The sequence below is a fragment of the Archocentrus centrarchus genome, chromosome 4 (assembly GCF_007364275.1).
Source record: "Archocentrus centrarchus isolate MPI-CPG fArcCen1 chromosome 4, fArcCen1, whole genome shotgun sequence".
NCBI classification, from domain to species: Eukaryota; Metazoa; Chordata; class Actinopteri; order Cichliformes; family Cichlidae; genus Archocentrus; species Archocentrus centrarchus.
Window position 1 is genome coordinate 20,836,769 of NC_044349.1, and position 11,968 is coordinate 20,848,736.

At 39.1% G+C, this 11,968-nt stretch overlaps 1 protein-coding gene across 1 annotated transcript in view; it reads left to right on the plus strand.

Moving 5' to 3' along the window:
• The window catches only part of ttc39a (tetratricopeptide repeat domain 39A), a 29,690-nt gene extending 19,040 nt beyond the window's left edge, over positions 1 to 10,650 (plus strand). Inside the window, exons 7-22 of the mRNA XM_030728118.1 lie at positions 1,868 to 1,999; positions 2,658 to 2,698; positions 3,030 to 3,097; positions 3,231 to 3,295; positions 3,428 to 3,527; positions 3,869 to 3,934; positions 4,633 to 4,741; positions 4,880 to 4,947; positions 5,039 to 5,098; positions 5,615 to 5,776; positions 6,946 to 7,037; positions 7,391 to 7,511; positions 8,135 to 8,246; positions 8,445 to 8,559; positions 8,670 to 8,786; positions 9,616 to 10,650. Of these exons, the coding sequence (XP_030583978.1) occupies positions 1,868 to 1,999; positions 2,658 to 2,698; positions 3,030 to 3,097; positions 3,231 to 3,295; positions 3,428 to 3,527; positions 3,869 to 3,934; positions 4,633 to 4,741; positions 4,880 to 4,947; positions 5,039 to 5,098; positions 5,615 to 5,776; positions 6,946 to 7,037; positions 7,391 to 7,511; positions 8,135 to 8,246; positions 8,445 to 8,559; positions 8,670 to 8,786; positions 9,616 to 9,730 (1,543 nt within the window). The 3' untranslated portion in view covers positions 9,731 to 10,650. The remainder of the gene's footprint in view (positions 1 to 1,867; positions 2,000 to 2,657; positions 2,699 to 3,029; positions 3,098 to 3,230; positions 3,296 to 3,427; positions 3,528 to 3,868; positions 3,935 to 4,632; positions 4,742 to 4,879; positions 4,948 to 5,038; positions 5,099 to 5,614; positions 5,777 to 6,945; positions 7,038 to 7,390; positions 7,512 to 8,134; positions 8,247 to 8,444; positions 8,560 to 8,669; positions 8,787 to 9,615) is intronic.
• Positions 10,651 to 11,968: the final 1,318 nt, after the last annotated feature.

The following is an 11,968-nucleotide window of genomic DNA, read 5'->3' on the forward strand; positions in this document are numbered from 1 at the left end:
TGTTTAAAACAGGAACAACAAGCTTTATTAACAAGTTTAACAAGTATTTAGGCATTTATGTGGGGAAAGTGTATGTTGTACACCCTCTTTTAGTTGTCTTTATTGCTGTGAAAACCATTGCAGTAGTCCATGTTAAAGAGTCTGACACATCAGCACCCACAGTTTTAAGCAGATACTTGTTTTCCATGTGTTCACTGGCACCTGTCTTTTTGTTAGCAGTTATTATTTGGACCAGCACTGTTGTTCTCTTGCTTTTTTTTTCACTTCCTCATAAAGTCACTGTGCAGCTGACCAGAATGACCAAGTTCTCTCTTTTTTTTTAAATTAACCTTTATTTAACCAGGATAATATGAGTCTTGAGATTCTAAATCTCTTTTGCAACAGTGTCTTAGCCAAGACAGACAGCACACAACAATGATCAACAGTAGCTGCACAGGCTTGTAACACAAAGCAAAAATACACAACATCAGTATACCAGTGTACATGAGATATACATTCACCAGGCACTTTATTAGGTACACTTTGCTAGTACTTGCTTGGTTGGACCCCATTATGCCTTCAGAACTGCTTTATTTCTTTGTAGCTTAGATTCAACAAGGTGCTGAAAATATTCCTCAGAGATTTTGGTTCATATTGACATGACAGCATCTCAGAGTTGCTGCAGATTTACCAGCTGCACAGCCATGATGTGAAGCTAGTGTTTCACCACATCTTAGAGTTGTTTTACTGAGTTGAGATATGGTGACTGTGGAGGCCATTTGAGAACACTGAACTCAGTGTAGTGTTCGAGAAACCAGTTTGAGATTATTTGAGCTTTATGGCATGGTTTGTTATCCTGCTGGAAGCAGCCATCAGAAGATGGGTACATTGCGGTCATAAAGGGATGGACATGGTCAGCAACAATACTCAGGTAGGCTGTCACATTTAACCAATGCTCACTTGGTGCTAAGGGGCTCAAAGTGTGCCAACAAAATATCCCCCACACCACTGCACCACCAGCACCAACCTGAACCATTGATACAAGGCAGGATGGATCCATACTTTCATACTGCTTATGTTGTTGATTTTAAAATTGTGACCCTAACATCTGAATATCACAGCAGAAATGGAGACTCGTCAGACCAGGAAACATTTTACCAGTTTGGAGAGCCCGTGCAAACTGTAGCCTCAGTTTCCTGTTCTTAGCTATCAGGATTGGCACTCTGTGTGGTCCTCTGCTGCTGTAACCTGTCTGCCTCAAGGTTCGACTTGTTTTGCTTTCGGAGATGCTTTTCTGCATACCTTAGTTGTAACAAGTGGTGGTTATTTGAATTGCTGTTGTCTTCTTGTCAGCTCACAGCAATCTGGCCACTCTCCTCTAACCTCTGCAATCAGAGTACAGTGCAAGGCATTTTTGCCCAGAGAAGTGCTGCTCACTGGCTATTTTCTCTTTTTTTTTTTCGAGCATTCTCTGTAAACCCTAGAGATGGTTGTGTGGGAACATCCCAGTAGATCAGCAGTTTCTGAAATCCGCAGACCAGCCCATGCGGCACCAACAACTATGCCACATTCAAAGTCACTTAAATCAGCTTTCTTCCCCATTTTGATACTCAGCTTGAACTTTAGCAGGTTGTCTTCACCATGTGTACTTGCCTAAATCTACTAGGCTGCTTCCATGTGATTGGCCGATTAGATATTTGCATTAATGAACAGTTGTGGAAGTGTACCTAATAAAGTGGCCAGTGAGTGTAGAGTAAAATATAAAAACAACCTAAATGATATTGTGTTATATTGTAAAAGACTGTGATGTTTGTGATGTTTAACACATTTTATTTGAATCCTGTGCAGTACAACGGAAAACAAAGTGTGTTTTATCTTTTTTTTACAGAAACAAAGACAGCATGTACCATGCTCTGACATATGCCACCATTCTAGAAATGCAGGCCATGATGACCTTCGACCCTCAACACATCCTAGTTGCAGGGAACACTATGAAAGAAGCACAGGCTATCTGTCAGCGGTAAGGCCTTTCACTGACACCAGAATGAAATGATGCCCCATGAGCTGCTTCTCAGTTAGTCAATAAAATATTGACTGTCTGACAAACAATGACAGGGTCTTTTTTTTAGTTCCTCATTAGCTGAGTCAGCTGCGGAAGTGGATTTTGTCTCAAACCAAAATTCTGCAACTTTATGAGCTCTGGATCAGGTAGTATCATTGTACTAAAATGAAAGCACTCCCTGAGATCGTTCCAACTTACTAGCTGAAGAAAACGTCAGTTTATCCTGAAGCCACTCTGAAAATCCATCACAGAGGTTTCAGAGGTTTTCTTAGAGCACCACATCTCATTAGTCGTTTTAGAAACACACACACTCACTCGGGCCAGTGTTGATGTCAGAGCTGCAGTTTTTTTTTTCAGTTTCAGCAGTGATAGGAAACTTAGTGCACACTCAACACTTTTTCTTGGAACAATGTCACCCTGCAGCATCTCAGCATCCTGTGTTTAGAAGAAATAGGCTGAGTCACTGCTCTGAAAGGAAACACGATACGAGGGGAAATGCAGGGCAGTGCAACTGTGCTAAAAAAAAGGTTTTTTGTTTGTTTGTTTTTTTAAACAAGAATTTTGAGTGACGTGTGTGTGTGTGTGTCTGTGTGTGTGTGTTTTGTTTCTCCATCAGGTATCGCAAGAAGTCATCTTTCTCAAAAAACTTCACAGAAGGTTTGTACAGTTATACTTACAAATGTGTCTGTTTTGTTTTTCTTGAACAAAAAACAACAACAAGGAAAAAACAAATAGATGTTAGCCTGAGTACATATTTTGAGTACATGTATCAGTCATATAATGCAAAGCCTTTACATATACAGCTGAAGTGCATAGTCACCTTGTGAGCGTGTGGGCCTGTGCTTATTTTATTCTTTACTTCATGTTAAAGTACTATTTGCGCACGTGCCTACACACGTGTATGTGTGTTTGGCCAATATGCTGTGGCCCACGTGTTCATGGGAGTGTCTGACTGACATTAACTGTGGCAAAATCAATTTCACTTCAGAGGAGCTCCATGCTGAAGTTTGCTATGCTGAGTGTCTCCTCCAGAGGGCAGCGCTCACCTTCCTTCAGGTCAGGAGGCTTATGGTGCTCCACTGAGTTTGCCACCATCAGTGATTTTATGTTTGTTTAGCATATTTTAAAAAAAAAACATAAAAATTTCATTCCTGTTCAAATATCTGCTTCTCACTCCTCCTCTGCTCAGGATGAAAACATGATCAGTTTCATCAAAGGGGGAATCAAAGTGAGGAACAGCTACCAGACTTACAAGTAAGTATCTCCATTGCCAGGCTTGTATCTTTCCCTGTTTATTGGATATTTCTTTGACATTTTTCCATTGTCCATCAATATTTTGTAACAGCTTTCCCCCCTAATTTTCTCATTTCTTAACCCCCACCCCAGAGAGCTTCACACTGTCCTCCAGTCCTCGGGATACACTCATGGTGACAACCATGGGCATTTTGAGGGTGGTGTTAAACTGGGAGTAGGAGCTTTTAATCTAGTAAGTAGAGGGCTCAGTGCAATAGTTTGTATTTGTGCCTCATTGCTCACTTAATATGTTCAATGTAAAAAACAAACAAACAATTGCTTAAATTGCCAATTTTGCAATGCGTAGTTAACAAAAACACCAGAAGAGCAGAGCATGAAGATAAATTAAGAGTTGCTCTAGTCTAACATGCTGACAGCTGCATGCTTGTTTTTTTTAATTAATGTAACAATAACTGCACAGTTTAATAAATCCAACATCATTTCCTTGGAAACAATCAGCGTTTTAATGACAGTGAAATGTCCTGTAGTGATGTTGCTGGCCTTTCAGTTCCACTGCTTGTCTGCTTCCTGTAGATGATTTCCATGTTGCCTACACGGACTCTCAAGCTACTGGAGTTTGTCGGTTTCTCTGGTAATAAGGTGAGTATTTCTGAGAAGTCAGAGAAAATTATGTCAGAGGTCTGACGGCTCCAGTTAGAGATGTTTTGAGAGGGGTATGTTTTTCTGCTCTGTGTGAAATGCTGCGGCCTCTTTATGAATCAGAAACTGAGAAGTGTGTCTAAGATATATGAACTGTAAATGCATCTGTGGTTGAGGTGGCATATACAGATTTCTAGTAAAACTTATCACACTGCTGCTGTGATGAGTGTTAATCTTGACATTTTTGATGGAAACATAATATGAAACTTTTCAAATCCACATGGATCAATGAGCTGAAAGTTGCTTTGATCATAATGAGTCACAGCTTTACTATTTCTCTCAACTGCAATTCCCTTTTATAGTATTTCTTGTGTTCAGTCACAACTGATTTCATTCATGTAACCATCATATCGATACACCAGTTAAGGCTTCTGGTTGTGAGTATGCATATACTGTATATCTTGCATTTTGTATTTGCATATTTTTCACATAGACCAATATGTGAGTCAGAGAGGTGGTAGACAAGCAGACGCTATCTTATCCTCCACTGCACTCTGACTAAACACAGAAGATTTCTCCTAACTACATTAGTGTGTTCTCTGCGTGCTGGTTTTAGCGTTAATTGACCAGTAGATCTTCCACAAATGAAGACTTAATGCAAATTCTGAAAATGTGTGCAATTGTGTGTGTTCATGTAGGAGTTCGGTCTCCAGCAGCTTCAAGAGGGCTCAGTAGAAAGCACATTCAGGTCCTTCCTGTGTAACATGCTTCTCCTTTGTTATCACACATTCATGAGCTTCATACTAGGTGAGCATCTCTTTCTCTCTCTCTCTCATGCGCCCACACACACGTGCACACACAAATATACATACGTACATGCAGCTGCAAACTGACACTAAAAGAGACCACAATCTAAGCTGGGTTCATTCTGAATGTCTCTCAAAGGCACTGGAGAAGGCGACGTTGAGGATGCAGAGAAACTGCTGCAGCCATATCTCAAAAAATACCCCAAGGTATGCCAGACTGAGTATCTGTTTTCTTTTCAAATGTTCCTATGATTGCAAGTGTCATTTTCACAAACATACTGTCTTTGTCTTCACCCAGGGATCCATCTTTTTGTTCTTTGCTGGTCGAATAGAAGAGATCAAAGGCAACCTGGATGCTGTGAGTAATTTCTTTTCCCAGGGAAAAAAAGGGAACACAAGTCACTAACTGTAACGATGAACTTATATTAAATCACAAATGAAAATGTTATATTCTGCATTAGCCCTACTATGTATATTAAGTCATTAATTTACCTGCTTTGTGGTGAATTGACTGACTTTGTATACAGTGTTTGCAGTGGATCAAATTGCCCCTCTACTACACACATGTAAGGGAATTACAAAGCTTACAGTTAGGATTATGATTCTTGGCAAATCCTGCAAGTAGCCACAAACCTTCATTAGCTGATGTAGTAATGAAATGTAAAGCAAAGTATTTAGTCCAGAATAGACTAATTTTTAAAATGGTTTCCAAAGAAGTATTAAAAAAAAGTGAAATACCTGCTGGACCTCATGGTGAATGAAAGTCATAACAGACTGCAGCTCATACAATATCAGTTTTCAGTGGCATAGAGTATGTTTGGCAAAAAGTGATTCTGTGCATGTGTATGTGTGTGTGTGTGTGTGTTTCTTCCAGGCTATTAAGCGTTTTGAGGAGTGCTGCGAGGCTCAGCAGCAGTGGAAGCAGTTCCATCACATGTGCTACTGGGAGTTAATGTGGTGCTTCACATACAAGAGGCACTGGAAGATGGCCTACTTCTACGCTGACCTGCTCAGCAAGGAGAACTCATGGTCCAAGGTGGGTTGCCTTAATGTGGGATTTGAATATGACCTGGCTAAGTAATGAAAGAAATTTTAAAGTTAGTTAAGTCAAGATAAAAATCAAATTAATTTATATAGCATGTTTTAAAACAACCTGGGTGCTGTACATGTTATAGAATAGACAATATCAAAAAACAAGTCAGTGTAAATAAATAAATGTGATATGCTTAACAATAACACATAACAGAGTAGAATACACATAAGATTGATTATTAGTTAAATAAAATGCAGTTAAGTACAATTAAATACTTTCTTCTTCTTTTGGCTGCTCCCTTTAGGGGTCGCCAGAGCTTTGAAGGTGCCTCTGCAAAAGCCCAATCTCCTCTATACATTAACTTTTGAAGGGTTAAAAGTTAGCAAAAGAGTTAAAAAAAAAATAAAAAAGTTTCTCAGAGACTGTATCTGTAGTGCTGCATACTTTGATTTAAGGTATTTTCAGCTGCACCCTTATTTTCCAAAGGAGTTGCCACAGCCAGTGGATCCCCATCTTTGATTTGTCATTTTTCCGACACAACCCTCTCATTTATCTGGGTTTGGGCACTATTACCCCCTGAGGTTGGGTTGGTGTCTCCTCCTGGAAACAACCCCTCTACACCAATGAATTCCATTCAAAAAATGTCCATGAAAGCAGAGATGATTAAGGACCACAGGGAACCTTGGTTGTTGAGTGGCTGCAAAGAGTCAATAAATCCATTTACCCATTTTGTTAACTACTTATTCAGTTCAGGGTCGCAGGAATGCTAGAACCTATCCCAGCTGTCATTGGATGAGAGGCAGGAAATAACAAGACAGGCTGCAGATTCATCACTGGGACCATCCATTCATCCATCCATTTTCTTCTGCTTATCCAATTCAGGGTCATGGGTGGTGGGGTGGTGGTGGGAACTTATCCCAGCTGTCATGCGAGAGGCAGGCTATACCCTGGACAGGCTGCAAGTTCATCACTGGGACAATTTAAATTAAATTTTAGTTTTTATTAGCAGCAGTCTTGCTGACTTTTCCTCAGGTCACAAGAATCGTAATCCTTTCCACATATAACAGAACTGCAAATGACTTCTCCCTGGTTGTTGTCTTTTTTTCTCTGCTTACCTCATTTTCAAAGGAAAGATGAGATTGCATTAGTAACCACATTTTTCCTTCCCTCAGGCTACGTATGCATATATGAAAGCGGCCTACCTCAGTATGCTGACTGAGGATGATTGCCTAACCTTTGGGGAGACTGCACTTACTCTGTTCAGGTAGGAACTAAGACGCTGCTGAAATTACTTAAAGCAATCAGAGTGAAACAGTGATGACTCACTGTGAAACTATCAGTAATATCATAATAGCATCTTCCCGTAACAGCCTGTCCTTGGTAAATAATATGAGCTAATATTTAAAAATGTTTGATAAGGCCTGTCAGAGGAGTAATACGACAGGAAACAAACTGGCATTTTTGACATTATATTATTTTTGTGGCATGAGTGTTATAATTTTTTTTTATAGTGAAACACACCGTCAACAGCGTTCCAACAATAAAACATTTGGTTAGATCCTTTTAAAACTTGAGGATATGTAATTACTAATTACTTATGTGTATACTATATTTCAGGCAGGTCCCGGGGCTTAAGCAGAAAATAGCAGGAAAGTCTTTACCAACAGAGAAGTTTGCTATCAGGAAAGCCCGACGCTACTTGGCAGAAAATCCTGTACCTCTTCCTGCTCCTCCACTGGTCAGTACTGTCATGTTGCCCTGCTTTATCTGTAAATTAAATTAAAGTAAAGTAATGCCAAAGACTTTGTTGTTTGCTTCCTATTCAACCTGTGTTGCAATACTGTAAAATTTGAATGTAATTGTTGAGCCAGTCTGACTTGACAAACCAAGCCTCAGTTCAGACAGGCTTTATATAATAGGTGGATTTGAGGCTTCAAAATGATAGTTTACAAGTTCATAATTTTGGTTGCTGTCATCTTACTGTGATCTGACTGAGACTGAACACTCATAGAAGTAGCGACTCAGAATCGGAAGGTAGCCGCTCCCCAAAGCGTAACCTGCTTTGTCATCTATTCTGCCCTAAATACAGCCATCATTTACTAAATAAACATCATGCTGTAGTAAATAAGCTCTGAAACTAGTGACTGACACCATAAGACCATTAGAAAGAGTTTACTGAGTTTGCAGATCTGTGCCCAGAGAACTAGTGATATAAGAAAAATCACTGCTAAAGTAATTTTTTCCCCCCAATGTTTGCTGCAGAGATAATGCTTTTCTCACTGACCTGTATTAAGACAAAATTATTGATTGTTGCCTGTACCTCTTCCTGCTCGTATGTGCATGTGTTTGTCTGTCATCTAGGAGATGATGTACATCTGGAACGGTTATACAGTCATTGGCAAACAAAAAGACTTAACTGAAGGCATGCTGAAAACACTGGATGAGGCACAGGCTCAACTTGAAAGTCTACCAAGTATGTAAATTCATTAAGCACATTCACAAAGATAATCCTAATTGAATCAAGTTCCTTTTTGGTTGACCTTTAAAATAAAGACTATATTACAAAAATTTCAATAAATCCAAGCATATTAGTGTAGGCTATTATGTGTAGATAAAATTATTGTTTGTCCAGAATGACAGATTTTGTCATCTGTTTGGTGCCAACTGTTAGGAACGGAGTTCTCCATAGATGATCAGTGTTTGCTGAGCCTCTTGAAGGGACTGTGTCTCAAACACTTGGGACACCACGAGGAGGCTGAACACTACTTTACTCTTGTTCTCTGCAAGTAAGCGCCTTTCCTCTAAGTGCTTTGATTACAGAGTCATCCAGTTCAATCTGTCAGCTGTATTCAGGTGACGACTGGTTCACATTCACCAATTTTATCATTGTTTTTAGTGAGACTCAGATCAAGTATGACCACTACTTGGTACCCAATGCCCTGCTGGAGCATGGTCTGCTGTGTCTGGAGGAAGGCAGAAAAGATGAAGCTATCAAACTCCTAGAAGCAGCAAAGTAAGTCTTTAAACCAGCAAAGCATATTCAGGTCATCAGTACTCAGTAGAAGCTTTTTAAATCAGATATTGCAGTGTAATTCACTGTTTGCCATATATTATGCAGTCATGTGAAAAAGAGAGTTTTCACAGGAAAATAGAATTGGTCCTAACAGAAAACCCTCTGGAACTCCATAATTAACCTTAGTGTGTGAAGAAGGCTCCCTACTGCAAAACAAACCCAAAACATTACTCCTCCACCACTGTGCTTGACAATTGGTAGGAGGTGTGCTGTGTTTGGTTTTCTCCAAATGTAGCCACACATCTCCACTTCTGTCTTGTCTGTTCAAACGACATTGTTCCAGAAGTCTTGTGATTTCAAATCTAAAACCCTGTTATATTTATAGTTGTATTGTGTGGCTTTTGCACAGAGCTTTGGATGTCAGCCAGATATGCAGCCTCTCCAGAGTCAAAAAATGCCTCTAACACTGCCACAACTTCTGCTTTTATAAAGTTGCTCACACTTGCTGATGATCAGCTAATCAGGTACATGTGATTATCAGCACCTGGCTGCAATTTACTCTCATAATTCCTATGGAAGCAGTAAGGGTGTACTTAATTTTTCACATGATTGCAAATATAAAATCTACACACACACACACACCCACACACACACACACATATATATATATATATATAATATATGATATTTAATTTACATTTATCTTCATGGTTTCATTCAATTTTGCATTTAGTTTCACAATAAAAACTTTATCTGACTTTGCTATAAACTTTGGAATTTATGGGTTTAGGTTGACCTTCTTCTATGATCCTCTTTTTTTCTGTTTCAGGCAAAATTACAAAAACTACTCGATGGAATCACGGACACACTTCCGTATACAGGCTGCTTTGCATAAGGCCAAAGACAGCAGGGAGAATGGCATCCATATGCCCTGCAGTCCATAACAGAGGAGGGCACACTAAAGAGAGACAGCTTTTCCTGTAGTCTCACCATGCCAAAACACAGACCAGAACAGACCTGATTATTAGGGAAATTTAATTTGTTTCTTTTTGTTTTTTCATTGTGAGGCTAGGGGAAGAGGCTTTTTCTAATGTGTGCCACCCTTACAGGCAACTGTAGCTCTGTGTGGCCCTGACTGGCTTCGGTGGATTTGCCCTCTTCCAGAGATGTATCCTAATGATTTTTACTTGCCTCTGATTTAAAATGGAGTCTAATTATGGAACGTGCCTATATTTATGAAACATTGCTTCTAGCAGGGTTGTATATCTAGCTCTGTGGCCACCTATAAGGGGTGCGGTAGAGTAGAAAACAATGTCAGATTTATGTGGTGTATATTCCAGGTTGCCTCTGCTAATATCCCTAGGATAAAATGTACCCAGTGCATGGTACTGGGTTTAGGACCTGATGGAGCCAGAGTACCAAAAAACCTTTTATAGAAATGACTGACACCAGCTCCTCCCAGCCATTTGATGTGGCTGCTACGGAGTTGTCCAATTTTTTGTGTGTAGAATGTAAATTAGAGTTTATTAAAAAAAAAAGAGAGAGAGACACGCAGTAAAGTTCTGTAACATCCCTGAGAACTATGAGATAATTTTGTAATTGGTTACTGATCAACAATATAACCGAATATTATATCAGATCTTAATTTTGAATGCTGTTTAAATTTTTACACTACATACACTTTGGTTTATTCTGTTTGTCAGAAGGAGCGAGCATTTTATTGTGCATTTTACTTTTTTTTTTCTTTTTTTTTTCTTTTTCCTGAAACATATTGCATCAGTGATAGACACAAATGTATTTTTGCAAGATACTCTCTTTGAATCTCCCTCTGAAAAGATGATCAAATCTAAAATCCTGTTATATTTATAGTTGTATTGTGTGGCTTTTGCACAGAGCTTTGGATGTCAGCCAGATATGCAACCTCTCCAGAGTCAAAAAATGCTTCTAACACTTCCTCTAAGACATTTATAAACTGTAAATGGCACCTTTTACACAAATTGTCCCGTTTTAAGAGGACAGATGAATGTGTCTTTTAGAAAGGCAGACTCCCTCCTTTTCTCCTCCTGGTGTGTGGGATGGCCTCCAGCAGTACTTGAGCTTGAACAATTGGGCCTTTCACGGCAAGCAGCAAAGGGCTGCGTGCTTGTCCGCCTGCTGCATCTCTAGTAGGTGAAGAAGCTTGGAAGCATCGGAACCACCACAGTCTTCCTGCTTTGTGACCATCCTCTGCTGCTCTTGTGTCTGCCATGCTTGCCTAGAACCACCTACAGAAACACTTGGAAATTGTAATCACATCTTGTATATAGTAATCTGTTTATGGATAAATAGGGGTCACCTCTAACGTGGTTGGTGGTTAGGTTATTGGAAAGGGTGTGTACTTGCAACAGTGAGTTAAAAAAAAACCTTGAACTCAGATGTTGTCTCAAGTGTTGGAATTAGAGCAGTAGAGCACTGCTGGTTTATTCATGATTAGAGTTAGGTTTAGGATTCAAGATAACTTGGAGTCAGTTTTTTTAATGGTGGAGGAAATATATTCTTATTTTTCTAACAGCAGCTGCTCTCTAGAATATTCCAAAAAACATCTCACGTTTTATTTTCAAATAAACGATTTTGTTTTTGCACTTTGGGTTTACAACTTCAGCCAAATTCTAACTAATATAGTGGCATTATCTGCAAATTTTACTGTGCATGGCTATCAATGTGCGGAATGACTTTCCTGTAAATTACTGTTTCTGTTGTAATTTAAAATGATAAGTAACTACACATCAGATTTTGTGTTGTCTTTTTTTTTTTAATTTTTGGTCATTTGAGCATTAAAAACTGTGTGTAGAGTGTACAGACTCAAGTGGTATTATAGTTACAAAACAAAGAGGAATTTCTTGATTGTATTCCTCGTTGCCCTCGTGTGTGTGTGTATGTATATATATATATATATATATATATATATATATATATATATATAAGATAAAGTCATCTTATCTTGTCGATATGGTAGACAGTGGCAGCTGGTGATAAAAAGACATGGACTATTGTAATATCATGATTGACCAAAAACACACAAACGTGATTTTAAAGCCCCCCTCCCCCCCCCGAAAAAAAAAAGTGGGTGATCGAGTACTAGTTTGAAGTCAGCAGGAGGAATAATACAAATACACTCAAAGCTATTACAAAGGCTGTGTTTA